General features: G+C 38.6%; 1 protein-coding gene across 2 annotated transcripts in view; it reads left to right on the forward strand.

Annotated features, from left to right (window-relative positions):
- tep1 (telomerase-associated protein 1) overlaps positions 1 to 25118 on the forward strand; it is a 39462-nt gene that overhangs the window by 7831 nt on the left and 6513 nt on the right. For both annotated transcript variants that reach the window (XM_042497393.2, XM_042497394.2), the window contains exons 13-55: positions 111 to 384; positions 506 to 658; positions 934 to 999; positions 1724 to 1845; positions 2151 to 2216; positions 3773 to 3910; positions 3993 to 4284; positions 5227 to 5348; positions 5575 to 5688; positions 5937 to 6054; positions 6770 to 6958; positions 7650 to 7837; positions 7934 to 8075; positions 8374 to 8553; positions 8700 to 8792; positions 8944 to 9079; positions 9220 to 9379; positions 9605 to 9738; positions 9834 to 9922; positions 11290 to 11404; positions 11583 to 11609; positions 11696 to 11906; positions 12121 to 12241; positions 13243 to 13367; positions 13482 to 13581; positions 13862 to 14017; positions 15274 to 15486; positions 15911 to 15967; positions 16141 to 16276; positions 17045 to 17284; positions 17764 to 17915; positions 18433 to 18540; positions 19081 to 19185; positions 19423 to 19552; positions 19656 to 19741; positions 20001 to 20127; positions 20857 to 20987; positions 21074 to 21195; positions 22308 to 22451; positions 23020 to 23119; positions 23366 to 23480; positions 23627 to 23709; positions 24758 to 24862. In XM_042497393.2, the coding sequence (XP_042353327.2) occupies positions 111 to 384; positions 506 to 658; positions 934 to 999; positions 1724 to 1845; positions 2151 to 2216; positions 3773 to 3910; positions 3993 to 4284; positions 5227 to 5348; positions 5575 to 5688; positions 5937 to 6054; positions 6770 to 6958; positions 7650 to 7837; positions 7934 to 8075; positions 8374 to 8553; positions 8700 to 8792; positions 8944 to 9079; positions 9220 to 9379; positions 9605 to 9738; positions 9834 to 9922; positions 11290 to 11404; positions 11583 to 11609; positions 11696 to 11906; positions 12121 to 12241; positions 13243 to 13367; positions 13482 to 13581; positions 13862 to 14017; positions 15274 to 15486; positions 15911 to 15967; positions 16141 to 16276; positions 17045 to 17284; positions 17764 to 17915; positions 18433 to 18540; positions 19081 to 19185; positions 19423 to 19552; positions 19656 to 19741; positions 20001 to 20127; positions 20857 to 20987; positions 21074 to 21195; positions 22308 to 22451; positions 23020 to 23119; positions 23366 to 23480; positions 23627 to 23709; positions 24758 to 24862 (5785 nt within the window). The remainder of the gene's footprint in view (positions 1 to 110; positions 385 to 505; positions 659 to 933; positions 1000 to 1723; positions 1846 to 2150; positions 2217 to 3772; positions 3911 to 3992; positions 4285 to 5226; positions 5349 to 5574; positions 5689 to 5936; positions 6055 to 6769; positions 6959 to 7649; positions 7838 to 7933; positions 8076 to 8373; positions 8554 to 8699; positions 8793 to 8943; positions 9080 to 9219; positions 9380 to 9604; positions 9739 to 9833; positions 9923 to 11289; positions 11405 to 11582; positions 11610 to 11695; positions 11907 to 12120; positions 12242 to 13242; positions 13368 to 13481; positions 13582 to 13861; positions 14018 to 15273; positions 15487 to 15910; positions 15968 to 16140; positions 16277 to 17044; positions 17285 to 17763; positions 17916 to 18432; positions 18541 to 19080; positions 19186 to 19422; positions 19553 to 19655; positions 19742 to 20000; positions 20128 to 20856; positions 20988 to 21073; positions 21196 to 22307; positions 22452 to 23019; positions 23120 to 23365; positions 23481 to 23626; positions 23710 to 24757; positions 24863 to 25118) is intronic.

A 25118-nucleotide genomic window follows, 5' to 3' on the forward strand; every position in this document is an offset into this window, starting at 1 on the left:
GTGTGCTTTGATCAGTTGAAATGACAAGGACAAATTGACTTTTGGATTTATTAAAACAGAAAAGCAAAGTCACTTATATAACGTAAGTGTTTCTTTGTCTGTGCATGTAGTCAGAGGCAGTACACTGTTGCTCTGTTGGAGCGTTACCGCAAAGCTCTGGAGACGGCTGTTCAGCTCTCCTGTCGTTACAATGTGCCCCCACTCCCTGGACGGACCATTATCTTCCTCAGCGCTAACATGAGGAGTGATCATGACTGGTGTAAGAGACAGGACTTCTGCCTTCCACCAGATACTGAGCAAAAGAACGATGAGGAGGAAGAAGAAGACGAAGAGAGTACAAAAAGAAGGAAGAAGAAGAAGCAGGAGGATCAGCTCACTCCTTCTGTAAGGGCCTGTTTTCTTCTGATTAGCAATAACCCAAATAAGTGACATTAATTACCTGACTCTGTCGTAATCACACAACACTTACACAGTTCCCTGCTGATTTTTATTCTCATTGTCTCAGATCACGGAGATGGCAGTTTTGCTCTCTCTGATGATTGGCAGCAGTGCGGAGGACTGTCAGCTCTGTTTAGTTTATTGGAGATACAGTGAAGAAGTCAAGCTGAAGTCTGATGTTCTCTTGGATAATGTCAGGAGTGTGATGAAGCAAATAAAGGTCAGAGCTATTTTCCATGGCACCTTTCTTGTGTTTTACATCATGAAAAGTTCTTTTTTTCCCCTTTAACATCTCATACCAGCATTAAATTTAACTTGCAGAGTGGTTAAAGTGAAGTACGTTCACAAAGAAATAAACTACACACTGTCAATGTAATAAGGATGAACACAACTGGATTATACTGCATTTCTGCATAAGTAGCATAACATAAGAGCTGTATTTGTGTTTATTGATTTTTGGCTGTCTATAAATACTTAAATACTTTTCTGTTACAGGAATATTTGCAACAGGACGATAGGGACAGCCATTGCTTCCCCAGAATGCTCACCAAAAAAAACAAGGTTTGGTTGTCTGTACACATGTACAGTCCAAGTTTTTTTTGTTTTTCTTTAAGTTTGTATATTGCTGTTATGTGCTGCATTGTACAAGTGCTTGCATAGTAAATGTTAACATGCTTAAAAGAGTGCAGCAAATAGACTTTTATGATTTTACAGTTAGTTAAGTGTTATAGGTGCTGTTAAGGAAGAATTGCTATGGTTTATAAAAAAAAAAAGTGGAGTTCATCAGTATGAAGCACCTAATAAAATTGACTTGGAATTAGGTATGAAAAGGTAAGTTGCTTTATTTTTAACTGAGGTCTCTTTCCATGATTTTGAGGTTTTACATCTAACACCAGTGATTTCAATAATACTACAGTACAAGCTAAAATAGTAGCACATAGACAGAACTTAAGAAGTTAACCTAACCCTTCTCTCTGCTGTTAAGTCTAATAAAAATTGTTAAGGTCTCTCTTCCTTTCTTCAACGTAACCACCCACCAAAAATAATCTTTGCACAAGTTTCAGAACTGCATCAACCTTTATAGCCCTGCCTTCCTGGCTTAGTTGTGACATAAAAGCTGGTCTGAAACTGACTGTTGTTCTGCAGTTTAATGACATTTGCTTAGCCACTACCTGAGTTTCAGGTACTTTACATCAGAGACACAATACGTTGACTAAAGGTCAAGTACTTAAGAAGTCAGTGTAAGATCCTTGTTCTCCTGATCTCACGTGTTATTGCATCTTAGGTGGACAACATCATCGTGCTGACTGACCACTGGGTCAATCATGAAATCGATTGGGCCATCAAAAACTACAGGACGGATGTGAACAACAAAGCGCTTGTGGTGCAAATCTTCCTGTCAGACCGGTAATGCTCCAGTTAGCTGCTGTTGCCGCTGGTACTTCTATATCTCACAGGCAGTACTGAAACCTAAAGTTGCAATCAAACCAGTCACTGGTGGACTTAATAAATTTACCAGCTCTGTTTTCTAACAACATTCTTTCAGCATAAACAGGTCCTTTTTAATATTTGTTTATTTGCATAGATGTACAGTAATGTAGTCATATTTATAACCACAAACAAAATTCGCCTAAATATAACTTTCTCCTGGTTTCTGTTTCCCTTCGTGTTTCTAACTTAAACACATTTATTGTTTGTTTCTCTACTTGCAGAGAGTCAGCGTTCATCAATGACAGGAATTCTGTGAATCTGTCAGGCTTCAGTGAACAGATGCTGAGGTAAAACGTGGTTGCTCTTTTTTTGTCCAAAAACAGGTAATTTATGTACTTGAAAGAAATGTTAAGCTCAATGACATTTTAAAGAAAACTCATTGCTTTTTGATTATTATATATTGATGATGGTAGGAGCTTTCCTGGAAAAAGTTACAGGAGAAGATGGATATCGTACTTATATCTCTCTGTTAAATATGAAAGCTGGAGCACAGTTTAGCATTAAGACTGGAAACGGGGAAATCAGCGAGCATGGCTCCACCTACAGAACCTCTAAAGCTCACTAACTAACATGTGACTTCGTTTTATCCATACAAAAACTGTGGGAAAAATAGAAGATGCATTCCCTGCAGAAAATGTGTGTGAATGCTGACCGCTGAAACAAATAACAAAGCATTACTATAAATTCAAAAGTTTAAAATGAATTGCCTGAAAAATATTAAAAAGGCTTAGAGCTGAAATACATTGCAAGAAAAGCTGAAAACTGTTAAAGAGTTTGGAGTTTGAAACTGATCAACCAAAAGGGCTAAAAAAGAAATGTGTTGTACTTTAAAGGCATGTAAAGTATTTAAAAGTAAAATGATCAATACAACTATAAATGCAACCTCTATTGATGGTTTCTGTAGCTAAAAATATACAGTAGTAGTTGATCGAAAAATGTACAGGAGAAGTAGAATTACTTTCTGATTGTCTGTTGATGAAAATGAGAAGAATTTCAAAGTGGAGTAGATTGAAGATTAATTTTTTTTTTCAACTCCGTGGAACTGTTTCGAAAAGGCTTTGATTTGGATTATATTGCCACTAGGGACTTTTATGTTGAAAGTTCAGCACAGACAAAGAGATCGACAGACAGCAGCACCAATCGATGGAAGTCTCATCAGCTGATCAGAATCGGCTGTGTGTCTTTATCCAGGGCATGAATAATTCAAGTTATTGTTCAGTTGCACTGCTGATAAAACACATGTATTACTTAAAGACACCCAAAGTCAAAAACTGTGGGTTGTATTGCTGAACCTTTAGCATCCCAGACTTTGCTGAAGATGAAGATTACATTTACCCTTCATCATGCTGCATCTTTTGAGTTGAAGGATGAGTTGATTAAAAACAGCAGCTACTATGAAGATTCCACAAGTTTCCCTGGTGAGGTTGCTGCTCGTAGCATTGTTCAGTTCCTGCAGTGCATTTTTTTAAAATTTGCATCAGAGTCTTGTGTCCTTATGGCTCCCAACAAGGTCCGCCCATCCCCTGCAACAGCTTGATCCTTACCAAGAAATAGCCTGTCATATAATCCCCCAGTAATTTTACACTTCAATTTCTGTGTGGAGTAAACAAATAAGATTTAACATGTAAATTAGTGGGCTTTAGAGGTGCTGCTTGGTGAATTTTGTTACATTTTGGACAGACCCAGGCCAGCTGTTTCCCTTTGTTTCCGGTCTTTATTCTAAACCAAACTAACCGGCTGCTGGTTGTAGCGTCATAATTATCTCACAGACATCTAACTCTTCCCAAGGAAGCAAATAAACATTTTCCATCATATCCAACTGTTTCTTCATCTGTGTGTCCAGGTTTGTGGCAGAACGAGGATCATCCAGGCTGCTGGACCATGTGGAGCATTTAGACAAACTGTACAATGTGCCGCCACTCCCTAAAGACCCTCAGACCACAAACAATGTCGTCCCTATACCAGCCAGCCCCAAGTTAAGGTGATTGAGAAGTTTTCTAACCTGAGAATACATCTTTTCTTTATTGTACCTCTTCTTAAATAACACTTTCTTCTGGCGTTAGGTGGCAAGGTGTTCGTGTGTTCATCTCCTCCACCTTCAGAGACATGCACGCTGAGCGTGACATCTTGGTGCGAAGCGTGTTCCCGGAGCTTCGCCGTCGTGCTGCAACACACTGCCTATACCTGCAGGAGGTGGAGCTGCGTTGGGGTGTGACGGAGGAGGAGTCGGGGCGGGCCACTGAGCTTTGCCTGTCAGAGGTGTGTCGCAGCCAGATGATGGTAGCGATCCTGGGCGAGAGGTACGGCCTTGTGCCTCCCAAACCTGTCCTCCCTGACCTGCCACAGCACAGCTGGGTAAGACTTGTTATTATAAGTTCATAAAGTTAACCATCTAATGACTACAGCTGTGGACACAATGTGCTCAGTGCTACTAAAATATATACAAATGAAGTTGTTATCTTTTATTCTGTGCAAGACCCTGTTTTATTGAGATTGGGATTTAAATTGTCTCCAGGCAAGTTCCTAATAAAACTCCCCATACTGCAGTGGGGTTTTTTTGGGGTTTTTTTTACAGTTATAATGTTATCCTCATGTTTATAAATAAAATTGAATAATTTAAGATCACTAAAAGTCAGTAAAATATAAAGTAGGATAAGATAAACAATTAAGATTGACATAAGAAAAATTTTCTTAACACAGTCTTGACTGGGCATTAAATAATCTGATATTTACTGTATTTCTAGGATTCAAATTTGGTCTATGAGAGTCTCCTAATGCATGGTATTGTCACTGAAATGTGTAAATAATCACCTGTGGCATCATAGTTCAATGAGAGAAAACAGTACAAGTATCCAGAAATATAAGTAGCAAAAGAGATTTTGTTCGGAGACCGAGTATTATTATTTAAAGGTTTAAATGTCACCGACTGGTGAAGTAAACATTGTGTTATTGTATATTTTGGTAATTTGTAATATGGTGTGTTGATAATCAAACTACCTTTAACAGTTCAAATTTAAAGAGAATGGTGTCTGTTGCAGCCATTAAATTTATAATGAGTGGACATTTACAAAAAACAAAATATATCAATTTTAGCATTAATTATTTTATCTCTGTATTCAGTTTTATATAGGTCAAAAAGATTTGCAGATCATTGCAATCTGTTTTTATTTACGTTTTACACAGTGTCCCTTTTGTTGTAATTGGGGTTGTAGATGAGAATTTAAATTTCAGATATTCTTTAAAATATTGAAAGAAAGCATTATAATTGTTTTGGGTTTTTTTTATCTCTGTGTGCAGCTGGCATCAGCCCCAGAAGGCCTGTCCATAACAGAGATGGAAATCCGTCAGTTCCAGGCTCTTTACCCAGAGACAGTGCGACAGCGAATGTTCTGCTACTTCAGAGATCCAAACATCACCAAGTAATCCATGCTCGCATTCAGTCATCACAATTTTTCTGATTTTTTTTTTTTGTATATTTTTTTAATTTAGTAAATCATTCAATCATCAAAATCATTTTAAAAAGAGGCGTAGGGTTTTTTGTTGAATATTTGTGATTCCATTCACTTGGTTTTTAATGTTATAATACTGCACAGTTTAATGGAAGTTTTTTGTGCTTTAAAGTCATTTTCCTCCGTTGTTTCTCAGATCAGTTCCAGTGGCTTGGAGATCTGACTTTGCTCCTGAATCAAAGGAGGCTGAGTCTAAAATGGCCTCTCTGAAGAGATGGATCCAGGCCAGTGAAGTCAAGGTCACTGAAAAGTTAGTCATCTCTTATATCCTTGCTGCCCTGAAGCTGTAGTCTTAACACAATAGTTCACCATACTTTTAATACTTATTATTTAAGACATTCATTTTAAAACTTGTAGCTGCTAGCTCTGTTTTTTCATTATTAAACACTGAAATACAATATGTTTTGAAAATCTGGCACATAGCTTTCTGAGATTTAATCACTAAAATATAATTTTGAGTGCCTCAGCTTGGCCTTCTTCTCTGTTTTTCTGTCATAGTTACTCATGTGAGTGGGGCAGCGTTGTGGATGGGAAACCATATCTAAAAAACCTTGAGGGTTTTGGAAGGATGGTGCTGGAAGACCTGTGGATGGCTGTAGTAAAGCAGTTTGTGAAAGTGAGTCTCTCTGATGATTAAATCATTTTCATTTCCAAACTCCTCATTAACCAGTAATAAGTATCTGAGCCAGTGGTGAAAGATGTGTTCAAATCATTAACTTAAGTAAAAGTAGCAATATCATACTACAAGTTTTTTTTTTACTAAAAGTGTAAGTGTAAGAGTGATAGTAACAAAATATACAGAAAGGACTCATTGTGCACAATGGTCAGTGTTCTATTATTATATGATTTTTATCATTATTAATAATGTCTTAATATGTTAATATTCTTCAGTTTTGTAGTTTGTTGAGAGGTGGAGCTATTTGTAATTGCTCATATACTGCATAGTATTTTAATCTGTAGTAATGCATCTATTATAAACTGATCCTTGTGTTTGGTATGTAAAATATTAATCTGAAATGTAACTTGTATCTAGAAGTCTTGAATAAATGTAGTGGAGTAGAAGTATGACATACCCTAAGACTGATATACTCAAGTAAAATTGCACTGAAGTACTTCACTTGTGTAAATCTTAGTTACTTTCCAACACTGTAAAACCACTGAATTTACAAAGCGTGAGGGGATTTTCTTTCTGTTCTCAACACTTTAAAGCAACCCTGAGCCTTAATGTATTTATTGGTATTATTTCAAACTAAAGAGCTATCCTGGGAAATTTACCAACACAGCTAACATACAGTAGAGAACAAGTAAATACATCATTCTCCATCTGGCAGGAGGATGAAGAAGCCGATGCTATTTCCGATGTGATGGAGCAGGAGGTGCACCAGGAAGCGCTGCAGAGGCAGTTCTTTGGCAGGGCGAAGCTGCTGTCCGCAGCTGTCGAGATGGTGGAACAGGCCCAGACCAAAGGGGGGGTGATGGTGGTGGAAGGAGGACCTGGAGAAGGCAAAACTGTCTTCATGGTAAAATTTTGATTTATGAAATTAGGAATTCTAAGCTAGTGATTAAACATGTACAATCAGATCAGTCATTTATTCATTGAAAAGTCAAGACATAAAAAAATCCTGCGACAGTGTATCTGAAGCCAAGATGACATCTCAAAATGCCAGATTTTGTCTGACCAACAGTCCAAAATCCAAAATTAAATTTACTGTTTTGTTAAACAGAGAAAACAGGAAAATCCTTACAACACATTTTTGACATTTTTACTATATTTTAAACCTGCCCTAATGGTAGGATGTGTCGCAGGACAGTCATGACCGTGGAACGCATCACATAATATCCTCAGATTAAGTTATTAATTTGCAGCACACTGATATTGGTTAAGCATCAGGATAGACTGATGTACTGTATATGAGAAAAAAAAGGTAATGCCTGCACACTTACTCCATGCCATACAAGTTTATTACAACGTTTCGATCCTTCTTGGATCTTCGTCAGGTCAAGTTACCTTTTTTCCTCATGAAAGTTTTTTGAAAACCTTGCACCTATGCAATGTGCGTATAGCTATCCTTTTTTTCAACTAGCCTGATGTAGAAACATTTTGTTCAGCCAGTTGTGTTTAAATGGAGGGACTCTGAACCATCTGTTGGAGAGTAGAAGTTGGTATTCTAGCAGAAATCTTGTTTCAAATACTTATTTCTCTCCACACAGGCCGCTCTTGCAGACACCCTCAGGACTGGAGTTAAATCCAGGAAAAACCTCGCCTGTGATGTCATCTCATACTCTACAGCTGCCAGCCAATCAGCACACTCTTTGGAAAACCTAGTCCGATGCCTCATTCAGTGGTTGAGGAAGCTGAAAGATACCGAGGAGGAATCACCTCTTCCCCATTCTTACAAGTAGCTAGATTTCCAACATTACTTTAAATAATTTACATGTGCATCATAATGTCAAGGCAACAGCTGTTGACTCTCCTTTAATTTTTTTTTCTTCAGAGATTTGCTGTCAGAGTTTCACTCCAGTTTGAGTAACATGAAGAAGGATAAACCTCTGGTGCTGCTAGTCGATGGGGTGGATCTTGTCCAGGATGGGAGAGGACAGCTTAGCTCTGATTGGATACCACAGCAGCTGCCACACGTCAGTTACATTTATGTTTCTTCAAACTGGCAAAATGTCGATGTTGATGAGTTCACATAATTAGGCCTAACTTTTGTTACAGCCCACCTTCAAGATGTACTTTTATAGTCCTGCCAGCATTAAATATGTAGCGTATCTACAATTTCAGAGCAGAATTTTTTAAATTTCAAAGTTGACAAGGTAACAACATAAAACATGTTTTGACGCAGGACAAAAAATGTACTGTCTACACTGGTTGCTTTGTTTAGTGTTTCATTTTGAAGTGTTGTGACAAAAAAACTTTTTTTTTTCTTGTCAGGGTGTTTGTTTGGTAGTGAGCATGACAACCAAAGCAGCATTGTTGCAAACCCTGGCCAAGAAGAAAAGCACTGTCCTGTTTGCCCTGGGACAGCTTACCATGCTGGACAGGAAAGAGATAGTTCAAAAGGGACTGGACACCTTCGGGAAGAAACTCAGTGACTCTGCATTCAATAATCAGGTTCCTCATAATATGGTTTATGCTGTTGACATAGCAGTTATCACATTTTTAGGGAACCCTGGCTGTTGTGAGTGTCCAAATTGTAGATCCGCAACAATTTGTGCAAGAGTGTTTAATGATTTGTTTATCTGTGTCTGCTCGTCCAGCTCCAGACACTAATTATGAAGAAGGGAGCAGCAAGTCCTCTCTACCTGCACCTGGCCTGTGAAGACTTAAGGAACTTTGCCTCCTTTGATAAGGTTTATTATTAATTTTTCAGAAACTTCCACAATGGTAACAAGGCGTGACTAATAGATCGTACAAATGGTTATTATGTAGATAAAGTATTCCTTTAACTTGGTGCATGTGCATTATCAACTTATGTAAACATGCTTTGTCTTTGTGACTTAGTTGAAGGAAAGCCTCCAGGGCTTGCCTCAGTCTCTGAGCCAGTTGGTTCAGTACAGCCTGGACCGACTCTGTTCGCAATACAGAGTTATGCCAGGACTCCGCTGGGCGCTGGCAACTCTCACTGTCAGCACCACTGGTAAGTTTTTATCTTTTATCATTATATAATTTTTACCATTATTTTTAAGTCTCATGGAGAGCTACGATGGGCAAATTGATAGGTGGTGCAATTTAAAGGGATTTTATAACCAAAGTGGTGATTTGTTAAACTGTCAACAGGCCTGAGGGAGAGAGACTTGTACTCTGTGCTGAACACATGCAATGACTTATCCTCACATGACGGACAAATCACATGGCAAAAAATGCTGCATCTGTCCAGGAAGCCCAAAGGACGCATTCCAATGGCCACTTTCACTCGTATTTTACAGAGTTTACAAAGGTATGAAACCCTATAACCGCAAATCCAAAAAGAAGGTATCCTCGGAAAATCTCCCCAGTTTATTTTGGTTGCTTGTTATAACTCATCTTTCATATGCTGATACAATGATCAAATCTTCTAAGTATTTTTGCACCTTTCAAGAAAAACAGTTTAGTGGGAGTGAAATTATACATAACAATCCTAACGGAGGAAGAGATATAAAACTTTTTGGATTCCTATGTGCAGTCTGGTTGATCCATCTCATTGCCATGGCACTGATGACCTGCTGGCTCTTACCAATCCGGAGGTGAGGAGGGCCTTTGAGGACTTTTTCCTCCAAACAGACAATGAAAAAACCAGAGCTCACCTTGTCCTGGCAGGTAAAGTGCACACAGTCTGTTTTAATACAGTATCAGTATAAGTCACTGTTTAGTTTAATTACTTTTTTTTATCGCTATACTTTGTCCCTGTACAGCACATCTGTGGACACTGGCCAACCCACATGGCACAGATACCTTCATTCACTGTGAGGCCAACTCTGTCATGCACCTGCCCTCCAACCTGGTTAGTCATCTCCCATCACCAGCCACAACATAAATACCTTACAACATGTGCAATGGTACTTTGGGGCTTTAATGTACAAGCTAAATAAGTGTCCCCTTAATTGATCAGAATTTTTTAGTCGGTAGACCTTTATAAGCTATGACTTAAACTTTGTATTTCTTATATCTTAATATTTATTTATTTATTGTATACTTGATTCTGCACATATATGCAGAATCTGTAGGCAATGAGACAAGATTTAATTTTGTAAGAGTTTTGGTTTCCATTTGTTGTCTGAATAGTATTGACCAATCATGTTTGAATGGCAGGTCAACAGTCTGCATGGAGAGGCGTAACGCAGTAGCTGAAATGCAATCTCGGAACCCATCGACCATTGTCAGAGTTTAGCAAGAGAATGTCAAGGTCATCAAAAGTGAAAATTAACTGTTCATATTGTTGGGTCTGAAAATCTGCCTTTGCTCACAAACTGCTCCTCTCATCCATCCATGTGATCCGATCAGCTGTGAACGGATCAACAGATCAATTATCCACCCCACGAGTCACAAACTAGTAGTCTCTTTCTATTTACTAGTAGTAAATAGAAAGAGATGATACAGATGGACACACGCATTAAAAAGACTGCAAAAACAAAATATAACACCCCCCATTCGTAGGCAGATATCACGTAATAGAAATTAGTCAAAATGATCTGCCTACGGAAAAGGAAGTCTTCGCTTGGATATCCTCTGGCTACACCAGATCTCAGAAATATTGGCCCTAATGTGATTTGGGCAGCTGTGGGTTGGGAGGTAGAGCTGATTGTTTACTCAATGGAAGGTTCCCTCCCCAGCTCCTCCAGTCTGCATGTCAAAGTGTCATTGGGCCAAACACTAGACCCCAAATTGCTCCTGATGGTTGTGCCACTGGTGTGTGGCCTGTGAATTGTATGGTAGCCTTGGCCACCAGTGTATAAATGTGCATGTGAATGGGTAAATGTTACTCTGTAGTGTAAAAGTGCTTTGAGTGGTCAGAAGACTAGAAAAGCGATATACAAGTGCAAGTCTATATACCATCCATTTACCCAAGCAGGCTATGATGGATATGACTGAGTTGGAGTTTTAGTTAAATCTAGCTTATCTCCTCTGACGTCCTAGTTTCTTCTCAGTTTAGGCCCCACACACGTGTCATTACGACTTTCTGGAGTTTAAAGAATTGTGATTTTTGAATGCATTTGAACAGTATTTGGGGCCAAAACAAAATGCTCAGTCAGGAAAATTAACTTTGACAGAGATTTGACACAAGTTGGTCTTAAAGTCAGTAACCACAGTTACAAATAATATTTGCTTGAGATTTTAACTCCTTGCTGCTTTTTTTTTGGTTTTGGTCAGATACAAAGTGGCCAGCTGGAGGTGCTTCAATCCCTGCTCTCTAGCTACTACTTCCTGTATGCTAACGTGCGCCACGGCCTCCTGCACCACCTCCTGGAGACCTACATCTTGTATGGTGAGTTTGCATGAAGGTACTGATGGTCTTTCAGCCTGCACTTGTTTTCCTATTCGCACCTGAATGTATTGGAATGCATTAATAGTAGAGTTACGTAATAAACCTTCCCTCGATAAATTATGCCTTTAGCAAAAACATCCTAATGTTCACATCTTGTGAAATTTTGCATTTCTTGTAGATAACAAGCAGAAGTCTGCACCCTCATGTAAGTGCTTAAAAATATGTAACTCACATATTGCTGCCAAGTGTGTCTCATTTCTTCTTCATTCAAGTTTCTTTTTGTGCTGTCAGCTGGCTTCCAGGGTCAACTAGAAGACTGCCGGACTTTCCTGCGGCGTCATGGCCCTCTGCTGTCCTCCTGGCCGGCTCTTTTCATTCAGCAAGCCCTCAACGAGCCTTCTGAGACCTCTGCTCACGCCTGGGCACAAGGCATGGTGGGAAAAGGAGGAGCCCACATAATTGAGTGGCTGAACAATGACAATCAGACTATTCAGGAGTCCAGGTAAGCAGGTTGTCTGCAAGGTTGTTATAAGAGGTGCATTAGAAGTGTTTTTGAAATCCACTGTTTGTAATTAAGAATTATTATTTTATCCATTTAGGCCAACAGTTTGTCTCTTTTTTTCAGTCAGATGTAAAATATCTTCCCTCTATGTGTAGTATTCAATTCAATATTGGTATATAGGAATGTGTCAATGGACTTGTGTGTTTCATTGCAGTGAGCTTGTGTCGACTTTCCCTTCTGAACCATCCTGTTTGGTTGTGAGCTCGGATGAAGAGCTGATGGTGGTTGGTACTGGACAAGGAATGCTGCATTTCATCAACACACTGACTGGACAGGTGCAAACAAATTTTTCAGTAGACATGGTCTTTTTTTTTTGTTTTACATCATCATGTTTTACATCGCATCACTTTTATGTAACGCACTTTGTGGTGTTAGGGGTGGTTTGGTTTCTATTTAGCCTAACAATCCTGACGAATTGTACACTTTATATGTTTAAACATTTAGGGCTTCTCCTTGAAAGTAAGAGATTCAAATCATCAGCTGGACACTGTCGTATACATTAAGTTGAGCAGTCTTTTTTTGGTTTGTTTTTTTGTTTTTGCTTGTCTTGGTGCTTTGCAGTATACTTCTGGGGACAATTTGATCTCCAGATTTTACTGCAGAGTGCGCACTATTAATGTTCACGAACCTCTTTGTTACAAGCTGCCGCAGACAAGATGCAGCTGCACAAAAGAGAGAAACTAAGGCTCTGAGATAACATTATTTTCTCTCCTCTGATTAGAAGTGGTGGATTTAAAGCTCACAGCTATGTAATATGACACAGATGTCACAATGAATGTCCCGCTGAACCCAGTTCAAATGTTATACAGAAAAATAAAACCAATCATCAAATATTCATATAGAACAGCCAAATCTTACTCGACTGACATATTTCTGAGTCCGGTATAGCACTATAAAAGTTATTTATTTTTAGTGCATTTACATGACCTCAAGAAATCAGGTTGCATAAGAAATCTGACAACACTTTTACATTTACTATTATAACTTTGTTACTAACAAACTCAAATGTACATGCAGCAGATTTCTTCCTGTACCCACCCTGATCTTTCCTTTTATGTTGGCATTCTGCTTTCACAGTGATGCTTTACTTGTCTGTCAGAAGTTTTAGGCACATGCACACACATAAAAAGCAGAGTAAAAACCCCAACAGAAATTTAGCTGGTATTTTTTATGATATGTTGTAAATCTGTGAGACATTATTGTTTAGTTGTCACACATACTCCAAAAACGCTTCATAATGTCTGATATGAACTCTCTCCTGTCCCAATGTGAACAGGAAGTGAAATCACTGGTGAGCAGTTGTGACGGCATCTCAAGCTGTGTCTTTCTTAAGGATGGACGTCTTGCTACCACCTCCTTTGATGGACGAATAGAGATCTGGGACATCGGGAGTGGCTGCAGGTGAGCGGTTTAAAGGAAAATATCTCAGACTGTATAAATCCCCTAATCCTGTCCTGATTTTCCTAAGATATAGTACAGGCCAATTATGTTTTAATTTACCTGGTCTGCTTGCAGGACTGCTCTTATTGAGGGCCACACTAATGCGATCACAGCAAGTGATATCACCGCAGACAGGAAGCACCTTGCAACGGTGTCTCTGGACTTCATGCTGAAAGTTAGTTTCAAACAAATAACATTCAGCTTTGCAGAATCAGTTCTTTGTTTTGTGTTGTTTGTGCTTCTTTACTCTGTATCTTTTTTTTATTTGGTATGTGTTCAAGGAAGACTAGAAACTATTTTCTTGCCCCTGATGGGGACCTGAATATCCATAATAGAATTACAGCTATCAAAATATGCTGCCAACTATTTTAGCATGAAATTTGAAATCTTACACATCACTTAACCAGTCAACATTATTCATCCTTCATTATGTTGAATATTTTTCTGCATTCCAGGTGTGGTCCTCTACCAAAGGTAATGAGGTAGCGGCCCTGCCCAGCTCCAGCCCTTTGAACTGTGTGACCTTTGACCCTGAGGGTCACTTGCTGGCTGCTGGTTGCTGGAATGGGAACGTGACTGTGTGGAACTGGCTCCAGAATAAAACACTAGCAGTGAGTTATCAAGATAGTTGTATAGAAAGCTAAGGTCGGTTAAATGCTCACTACTTCAAATTGAAAGTAATGATTCTGAAACTGTAACAGAAAATAATAAAGGAACAACATTTTAGGATTAACACTCTAAAGGAAAATTATTAAAATTATTAAAATCAAAGTCAATTGACAAGTCTTTGGGAATACTACTGCATATATAAAAACAGTTTTATAAAGAGGCCAATATTGGCCCATGACAGATATATTGGTATCAGCTTACAAGTTGTCCAATCTTCATGATATGAAAAGTACATTTTGAACAGAACATAAGGCAGATAAAGATACTTAAGAGTAATTTATAAATATTAAATTCCCAATTAAGTTTACTGTTTCAGTGCACCGATGTAATTTTTGACGATTACATTTTTTGCTAAACTGAAATATCTGAGGGATAATTGCATTGTATGAATGCATATTTACATTGTATCAGCTAATATAGCAATATCCAATTTTTTTCCTCCACGGTATTGTTATCAGTATTTGCACTAGCATTGACCCCAAAAAATCCAATATTGGTCGGGCTCTACATTGAAGTCCCAGAAGGAGCTCTGTAAAATCTGATAGTTGTCTCAAGTGACGCCACTTGAGTCAGCAGTTGGATCTAAAGCAGGCATGTCAAACTGGTCCACAGGGGGGCCGGTGTGGCTGCAGGTTTTGTTTCCAACCAAGTAGCAGCACACCAGACTTGACTCATTTAATCAACTGATCTCCGTCTTCAGACAGTTGATTGGTCAAACTGTGTGCTCTTGGTTGGTTGGCACAAAAACCTGCAGCCACACCGGCCCCCCTGTGGACCAGTTTGACATGCCTGATCTAAAGACTACAAGTTTAGCAATGAAAAAATCTGTGGGTGCGCAGTTAGAAAGAAATGAGCTTACCAGACCTCTGCAGCCCGCTCCTCATATCTCCTCATAGCTTTAAAAAGGTACTTGTTTGACTGTTTAGTCTACTCATCCTGTTTGTGTAATATTATGATGGTATGTGCATGATTTACATGTATTCAATCGGATGAAGCTAGTTATTGCATGGGATTACACAGTAGAGTGATACAGAAAATATGAGATAGGAGAATAGAGGAATATATATATGTATGTATATATATATATATATATATATATATATATATATATATATATATATATATATATATATATATATATATATATATATATATATATATATAAATATGACCAGTTTTTCTCTGTCTGTTCCCTCAGACCCTGTCTGGTCACCAGCGTTCAGTGCGTAGTCTTTCCTTCTCTCCCTCCTCCTCCATGCTCTGCTCCGGCTCTGTGTCTGGAGAGGTAAGGGTGTGGTCGGTGCCCACCTCCACCTGTGTGGGATGTTTCCAGGCTCACTGCGGAGCCACAGAGGCCCTCACTTTCCTGGATGAGGGGAGCAAACTGCTGAGCGCCGGCTCTGATCACATGGTGAGGCATGACTGTATCTACATACCTGAACCTGTATCAGCAAAATTAACCTTAGCTCTGCAGATCTGATTGGTGGGATTGTAGCGAAAGAAATACTCTTCTTCTTTACTGGCTAAATAACCATTTAACTAAAACAAACTACAAAAAAATGATGATATAGAACTTTCCCATGTGAAACGAATAGCCTCCTTTTTATGCCTCCACGGTAGCGACAGCCGTGGGCAGAGGTGTGTCTGTCTGTGTGTCCCATTCTTGTAAATGTGACATTGTAAGAATGCCTTGAGGGAATTTCCTCAAGTTTGGCTTGAATGTCAACTTGGATTCAACAATGTATACCGGTTAGAATTTAGTTGTCAAAGGTCAAGGTCAATGTGACCTTGTCTGTCTCATTTTTGTGAATGTGATTCAACCTTCTGTTAAACAGCTCCAGCTCTGGTCAGGTGGACTTGGACGTTCGGTCACTGCTTTAAAAAGTGATGAAGTAAGCTCCTCATTTATCTTCTTAACTTTCATAATGCCTATCTTTTCCATAGTCTGTGTGAAATGGAAGTGATGATATAGACATGATAGCTGCCATTTGATAAAAAAAACCCTTTTTTTTCCATCAGCATATAATTTTCTCTCTAAATCGATCCTGTCATTTGGTTTTTTTAGTGCGAGCAGGAGCCTCCTCGGAAGAAACGAAAGTCTGTAACATCTGATCCTGCTGCTCTGTGTGTGGCTGTTAATGGAGACTATGTTGCTGTGGGATACCATGGTGACGGCTTCAAACTCTTCAGTCTTGACTCAGGTGTGTTTGTATGCCAGGAATGTTAAAAAAAAATCTGATTTACTAAATTAACTAATTAATTAACAGAACAAATGTTATGCACGCAAATGAAGCCAAAAGAAAAATAAGTAACATGCAACCTTACAAACAAGTTTTTGTCTACATGGCTAAAGCCACATTATTATTCCGAAACATTAACATTTCACAGCATGCTCTTCTAGTTTCCTATTTTTTTTATTTAATTACTTTAATTTCCTAGATTGATATTGTGTATTTTCTCTCTTGATTGTGTGAACTTTAATTACTTACAGTTTCAACAACTTCTACCATCATATTCACAATTTTGCCTTCAGTTTTTTTGTGGCACGGTGATACAGTGACAAGCATTGTCACCTCACAGCAAGCGGGTCCCCAGTTCGAATCTGTTGTAGAGTTTGTATGTTCTCCCAGTATCAGTGTGGGTTTTCTCCAGGTTCTCTGGCTTCCTTCCACAGTCCAAACACATGCAGGTTGGGTTAATCGGTGACTCTAAATTGGCCGTAGGTGTGAATGTGAGTGTGAATGGTTGTCTGTCTCTGTCAGCTCCAGCCCCCCATGACCCCTAAGTGACTGAAAATAAATTAATGAATATTCTACTTAATCAGTTATCTACTGTATAGTCCTCTGTTTCTTCCCTCTAGTCTTTGAATATGAATATTGCACAAAATAAATAAAAATGTTAAAAAAAAATAACAAAATAGATCTGGTGAACAAACAAACCATGAATGTTTTTTTTTATTTTAATTGTAGGTGAGAGGATCTGGGAACCCGAGTTACTCACAGTGTCCGTACAGTGTCTGCTATGGGTCGTTTCGGAGGCAGAGGAGCTGCTGTTGTCTTCAGGAAGTGACAAACTTGTGAGAGTGTGGAAGAGAAAAGAAGAGGAGAAGGGACTCCTGGGAGGCCTGGAAATGAGCGGACTGTTTGGTGGGCAGCAAGGCGTCATCCAGGCATTGGCACAAAACTCCACATACCTGGCTACAGCTTCAGGTGAGTGTTGCTGATAGTTAAGCAAAACTAGTGACCACCTTGAGTGGGATCACACCAGTTGCAACGCTGATCTGCAACTTGAAACGAATGTTGGCCTGGGGCCTAAAGTGGAGGGGCATTGGCTCCTTTCCTACTTCCTGTACCCCTTACTTTCTGCCCTTGCTTGGACCACGCTCATAATCAAACTCAGCCCCTATTGTGATCTCAGCCATGCATCCGTAATGTTTTGTGATTGCATTTTGCACAGTTGTGACACTATCACATTGACAAAATCTGTCCCCAAATCTGAATTTTACCATGGCAACTCACACAGAGACTTACAAAGTGAAAATAATACCAGCCCCGCTGTCGAAGCTGGTAAACATCACTTAGCGTTTTACGTAAATGTACTTTAAATGTCATAATTGTTTCCACCGCAACATACTGTAATATGTTTCTCAGGTAGTCACTGATCCTGTCATCATTTTCCTTTGAATTAGATAACTTCACCATTGCTCTGTGGTTATTGAGCAATCTGGCCGTCGATCCCTGTGCTGAGCCTCATGATCTCCTAAGGGGCCACAGCGGAGGAGTCACATGTATAGCTTTTAGCCCTGATGGTGAACAGCTGCTGTCTGGAGGAAAAGATCAGGTACAATTTGTTTGTGCATGGTTTTGCTGTGTTGGTTGTAAGGTTGGATGATGTGAGACAATATCCACGGTAACTCTTTGTTTAGTATCACTCAGTGCAGCACTTCTTCATGGCAATATTGGATTTATGTAATGAAGTTTGTTAATAGGGTAAGCCTACAATAGTAATTTATGTATTTTTAGTTTATTCAACAACATTTTCTTAACTTATTTTCTTTAACTTAGTTTGTTAGATGCACTTGGCTAAAGCAAATTTTGGCTAATACAACAGTCCTGAAATAGATCCTACCTTCATGAAAGTAATAATGTTTAGTTTTTGTTTAAACTGTTATAAAGAGCTGTTGATTCGACTTTATGTTCAATATGAACAATGTTGTTTGTGGTGCTGTTAAACTCTGTCACATTATACAGAAAGGTGATTCTGTTATATAGCCTACCGTTGATAAAATGAGGTTAGGATTAGACAAAATAATATATGTTTCAGTTTAGCGCAGTACTGACAGGTTACTTTGTTTCAGGCCCTGATGGTGTGGGATGTGAGTTCATCTCCTGCTGTTCTCGCTAAGTCGCTCCCTCACTCTCACAAAGACTGGATCACCGGCTGTGTTTGGACTCAAGACTGTGTGGTAAATCTTCACTACATTAAAGAATAAAAGTAATCTGGCTTACAGGTCTGTCCCCAAAACTGAAATTTTATAAAAGTACATAAGAGCACATAATGAGAATGTTAGAATTTACCTTTGAATAATAGTAATTTTTACTGAATAGACATTGAACGCATCATAGTGTAACTCAATGCAACTTCCATCAGCAGTTAGTTCAGGCCAATAAGCTGATTTAAACACGGATTTGTTGTTCACAATGTAGCATTATCAAGGAAAAAATAGGATGGGTCGTCTGATGCGTAGATAGTAAGTTTACTGCGACCTTTTGACCTTTTGACATCCCGCGGAGGATCCCTGTTCATACTAAACAGGTTTTCTAATATCCCTGGGATGCTGTTAGTTTCGAGCCGTGCTTCTTAGCCTGTGCAAAACTGATGTCACTCAATAAAAGATACATCAGCCACTGCCATTAATAAAGGTCATCTCATTAGCAGAGAGGCCGATGGTAGTCAGTGAGGTGAATGTAACCCTGTCTTCATCAGCTTTCCTCTTCTTTTCTAGATCAGCTCTTCAAACGTCGGGAGGCTTTGTTTATGGGATCTGCAGGCAGGCCAGCGTCTCAGAGAAATCTCCTGGAGAAATCCTCTTACATCTGTCTGCTGTCTGGTGAGCAAATTGTACATTTATCTAGCAGAAAAAAACTGGATGTATTGTTTCCTGTCCCATGAAAAACCTTTATGAATTTAAGTGCTGTATCGATGGAGTGAATGAGCTCTGTGCTGTGTGTATGGGGTTGACATTTGACTGCAGGTCTGTCTTTGTTGTGTCTCTTGAGATTTGCATGTAGTAAACCCTCAGCCTCATTTGGGGATTTTAGTGTTAACATTGTGCTTCTGCGTACAGGGGCAGTATGTGATCGCTGGCTGTGCAGAGGGAGCGCTACATGTTTGGAACTGGGAAACAAACATAGAAATCTGCCACATTGCTGCACACAAGCAACGTATACACCACTGCAGTCTCCTCCCAAATACAGGTAAATGCCCCCGTGTATTTGTCTCTCCCCCTTTATGTCATATGGTACAAAATAATGAGTCATATTTTGATATTAATAGTTCTTTTTTGCTTTGTTTTTAAAGACAAGAACAAAGAAGACAACCCAGAAGAAATGACTGTTTTCACTGCGTCTGATGACGGCAGAGTGCAGCTCTGGAAACCACTACAGGTCCGTCAGTCAAAATTAAATGGAAAAGTGGTTTTAAATGTTTTTCCAATTTGAATGAAGTATTTAGTCATTTTAATGTATGACATTTTGTTCTAGTAATGCTCTTAGGATGTAGTCACATTTTCTTTGATTTCGTCTCATCTTCATCTCTACTCTAGCTGCAGATGACTTTTTTAGGGTTCTTAATCAAAAGGTGGACACTGTCCCTTATGTTTATGTTTCATGTCTCGTCTCTCACTCTCTGTATCCTCACGTACAGGTGGAGCACTTGGCCACCTTCCAGGGTCACAGCGGTGCAATATGTGGAGTTGTTTGCAAAGAAGGACTGCAAGAATTTCTCACTGTTTCCGAAGACTGTTCATTGCGATGCTGGATGTGGGCAACAGGTAATACTGTTGCCTTTTTCTTAAAACCTCTAAGAAACAGCACACAGCGCTAAAAATGAAAGGATAGTGGGTGGTAGGTACACTTCGTGTTAATTAGTCATATATTACATCTTTCTTCTCTGCTCTGCTCACTCACTGATCAGCTCTTAACTGCTTTCACTGTCAGTTTCTCTCTCTGACTTCCCCACACACTGCCTGCACACACACACACTCCACGATAAAGCGTCTTCCGTCAGATGGACATAACATCTCATGTGTTTGTCCCCGTATTGTTACTACTGTTATAACAGCACAGCCATACTGGCAGGTTTCCTTAAGTGTTACTGGGTGTTACGGTGGGAAAATAATGTTACTTTATGTTCCATGAATATAGATCCCTGCTCCCATTCGCATTCAACCTGCCCTCTCTTTCACTGCGTGCATTTTAGCGACCGCTGCAGTTTGTACTTTTTTGTTCATCTGGACAAACATGTCAGAGTAGATTCACAACGTCAATCATTCAATAATCAAATCACAATGTTTCAGGTCACCCACATGATGTGAAACCCCCTTCTTCTGTAGATATCCTAAGTAACAGTTGTCACCTGACACTGCTCTGTAAAGGAGACAATAACCTGGTTACCTGTAGGTTGGATCACTGTTACAATATGATGTACTGTATCGAATATATGATATGTGACCTTTATTGTGAAAACTGTCACTGCTGAACTCTGTGTTCTGTCTTTTCAGAAAGTGCTCCCAGTCTGAAAGGCCCAGTCACAGCTCTGTGCTTCACCCAGAGAGGTGATCTGCTTCTTGCTGGTTACGAGTCTGGTTTGGTGGAGCTATGGCAGAACCACACTGTAGTTGGCCACAAGCAGGTGAAAACATGCACAAGATAACAGGATGTATACTGGACAGGTATGTTTTTGTGTCTGTGTTAATCATGTCTGTTTGTGTGTGTCAGGCTTCAGACAGCACCGTCACAGCGATCTGCTCCATGCCAGATGATCAGTTTGCTGTCAGCTACACTAAGCTCGCTGTTGATGTGTGGAAGGTGGTGTGGAACCAACAACACAGCACTGCAAGGTAAACAACAGAAAAACAGTCACGCAATACAAAGTACTCTTTTTTAATCTTATTTTTTAAACCTTTATTTTTTTGAGAGGTCCATTTACATGCAAGTCCTAGGGAACAACATGAGAAAGCAACAGAATAAAACAATAAATACACTTACAGAAAGAAAGAAAGGACTCTTTATTGTCATTTGAGCCATGAAATATTTAAGAACAAAAAATAAGTACTCATGTTGTGGTGATCATTAAATAATAACATTATGATAAGAAGACACTGGGTTGGCAAACAAATAATTAAATAAATAAATAAAGTGAGCAATGCAGTATGTAATCAACAGTAAAATCTAAAAACAATGAACATGTATCAAAATGCCTTGAGGAATATAAAATATAGAATGCAATGTAAAATATAATTAAAATGGTATAATCACAATAAAATTCCACATTAATATAGCAGCAATTCAGGGTCAAAAGGGCAGTTCAAAAAGGCTGTTTTGTGTAGTTCATCAGTCTTACAGCATCTGGGATGAAGCTGTTGTTCAGCCTATTGGTGGCTGCACCAGTGCTGCACATCCTCCTGTTCCTAATAAATGTGATGGGAAAAATGCAAACACAAACTGAAAGTCATCAGCCTTTCTTGTTGTTCTAAATGTGAAAAAAGTAAGAAAGATATGTTTATTAGAGAGGGTTTTTTTTAATAAAAAGCAGAGGGCTATTCAACTGGTTTCAGTCTACCCTCACAGATAGATGGTACCAAATCCTAGGCACTGCTCCTGAAAGACTCTCTTTAAAACTCTGCACATACATCTTTCTGCACAGGTGAAGTAGCAATAAGCAAAACACATTTTGGGGTGTTTTTTTCCAGTTACAAAAGATATGAATAACTTCATATTTAAGCAATAAAACTCAAAGAGCTAAAAGTTACAAAAAGCACTATAATACACAACAACACGCTCCCTCCTGAGGGTTCGGGTGTGAGCCAAGGCTGGAATGATCTATTGTACTTTTTACTACAAACAGTTTGTGAGAGAAAAAAAAACTGTAGTAAGTTAAGTGTGGGATTGTCAGGTGTGATTCCACACATTAACCAGCTCCTGCTCTGTCCCATGTTTCTGTTGCTCCCAGCCTGGTGAAGGTAACTACCTACAAAGTGGAAGAATCAGTGGTCCGCCTCAACTACTGCTCTGTCCTGATGGGTGTGTCAGTTAACGGACTGATATTTGACATCACAGCAGATGAAGAAAACAAGTGGCGCCACCAAATCTCCAAGTAACACTACATATTATACAGTATATACAAAAATCTTTGTCCAGGTTTTTTTTTTCAGGGTTTAAGCGAATTGTTGGTTGATTGTTAGGTTTTTGAATTAAAGAGGAAAGTCACTCCTTTTGAACATGCCTGAAGTTTTCTTCATTATGTGAACTTAGTTTACATTGTGTTTTTTTGCTTGTTGAATTGAGACAGAGGAAATGCTAATAACAGCAAATCCATTTATAGTGGAAGTGAAGAGAATGTTTTTGAAACTGTGTAGTGTATTACTGGTTAATGTTTTTGTTAGTCTTGTAAGTATTTTAAATTAAACCTGGCTGCTGATATTTGTCACTTTTGAGATAATGTTGGGGTCACATCAGCCCTAAATGACTGCTCCTATGAGTTGAAAGTGGTATATACTGGTCATCGAATGCACCTTCATTTAACAAAACCACACAGGATCGCTGAATCCTGAAACTACTCTTTTCATATAGTTCATCTTATTTGTACAAATGGTGCTATTTATTTTTTTAGTTTCTTATTAAACCAACCATACAACTCTTTTTTTATTTGTGTTTAATTACAGCTGGCACGAATGTGTCCGAATTTTGGGGATGATCCGCAACGACGAGAAAAGCATGTGGCTGGTGGGCGAAGCAGACAGAAAAGTCAGAATTGGCTTTGTTGTGAGTTTTGCCCAACTTTTCTGGAAATAATACAAGCAATATTCTAAGAACACAAAAAACGTTTGTTATAGGGTTAGAGTTTCATAACAAGAAAATACATCATTATCAATTCAATAATACCACCTGGCAAAGAACAATTCTTTTTGGTTGTTTCCTACATTACAATTACAAATGAAGGCAAACCCCAGATTTGGTGTACCGCATACTTTATTTATAGTAAATGATGATTGTTGCCTCTTTCCTCAGTTTGCCCTGGGCCCCAAAAATAGTTTCAATTCAGCTTTCAGCTCAATGGATTTAGAGACTGACGAAGAGGAAAAGAAGAAAGGGAGCCTGATAACAGCTGGAACTCTGGACAAAGGTACTAACATCTACCATTAATACTTTTTGGACAGCAGCTGTTACAATTACCACTCTTACTGTAAGCATACTGCTACTTACCTGCATGCTAGCATTTTGTATGTTGGTTCATTGCATGATCATCCGACGTGTTGTACATTCTTTCAGAATTTGTCGTGTGTGGAGATATGAAAGGCAACATGTGGTTCAACCAGCCTTCAGAGTATTCCCCATGGAGCAGCAGAAAACCTGTAAGCACTGAGAGACTCTGCCACAGAACTAAAAAAAATATAGTGTATATTTTTATCTTACAACACCAATTCAACAACAAAAGTTGGAATACTGTGTGAAACGTGATTAAAAAGAATATGCAGTGATTTGCAAATCCTTTTTAACCTGCGTTCACTGAAAACAGTACAAAGACAAGTTGATGACCTTTATCATTTTTTGTCAAATATACACTTATTCTAAAATTGATGCCTGCATATTGTTCCACAAAAAGTTGGAACAACAAAAGACTGGGAAAGTTGTGCAGTTTTTCCAGGTCATTCTAAGGTTTTTTTTGTTTCATTTTGTTTTTTTCCTTTTTTTGTTTATTTATTTTTAAACTAATTTTCAGGTAATTTTCTTATATTTTGTACTTCTTTTTTTAATATTTTTTTGGTCATTTCTTTAATTGCTAAGCCAATTTTCTTAGATCTTAAAAGGGTAAAGTTACACTCTTGAACATATCATCTGTGGATTCCAGTGATACCAACAAGACCTACATTAAACAAAAAAAGTAAATGAACAACTATAGTAACTCTTTTTAGTGAGGTATTGCATCTACTTTAACAACTGCTGCAACACTGATCATTGATCATCAGCTTGTAAAATGTCACAAAATAGAGAAAAATGCCCATCACAATTTCCAAGGGCCAAAGGTGACATCTACAGATGACTTGCTTTGACCAACCAGCATTCCAAAACCCAAATTTTTCGTTAACAATGAAGGACAACAAAGAAAAGCCGAAGATCCTCACATTCAAGAAGCTGGAACCATCAGAAGTTTTAAATTTTACTCAATAAATCATTAATCAATTTTCGTAATAGCTTTTGTTTAATTTTCTCTTTCAGGTGTAAAAGTAAAAATTTATATCTTAGGTGATTGCAAAAAGAAAACAGGCATCTGACTGCCAGTTACCAGCAGCTGTGTATTTTGGCAGATAAAATAAAGGCAAACATTATTCATAATTTGCTGTTGCTGTAAGCCAGAGCTTTACTTTGTTTTTAATGATGACATTGATGTTTTATCCCCAGGTTCATACTGACAGAATCAGTGTGCTGAAAGTCACTGACAGCACCATCATCTCAGCCTCCTACGACAGGACGGTGAAGTTGTGGGACAGAAACACCAAGAAACAGGTACGACAGAGTCTCAAGAAAACAATTTGAAATTTTTGGAAATTACACTTACTTGCTTTCTGGTAGATATTTGGATGACAAGATCTTCTCATCACATTCTTTGCAAGAAATCGAATTATCATCCTCTCAGAGATTTTTTCTCTTCTTATGCAGCATGCTGACTAATTTCATTCCGTCACCTTAGATTTTAAATAATTGCAAACTGTCTTTCTTTTTTTTTTTTTTTTTTTTTAATTTTTTATTATTGTGTAATATG

The sequence above is a fragment of the Plectropomus leopardus genome, chromosome 12, assembly GCF_026936395.1.
Source record: "Plectropomus leopardus strain MGB_pleo_1.0 chromosome 12, ASM2693639v1, whole genome shotgun sequence".
In the NCBI taxonomy this organism is placed as follows: domain Eukaryota; kingdom Metazoa; phylum Chordata; class Actinopteri; order Perciformes; family Serranidae; genus Plectropomus; species Plectropomus leopardus.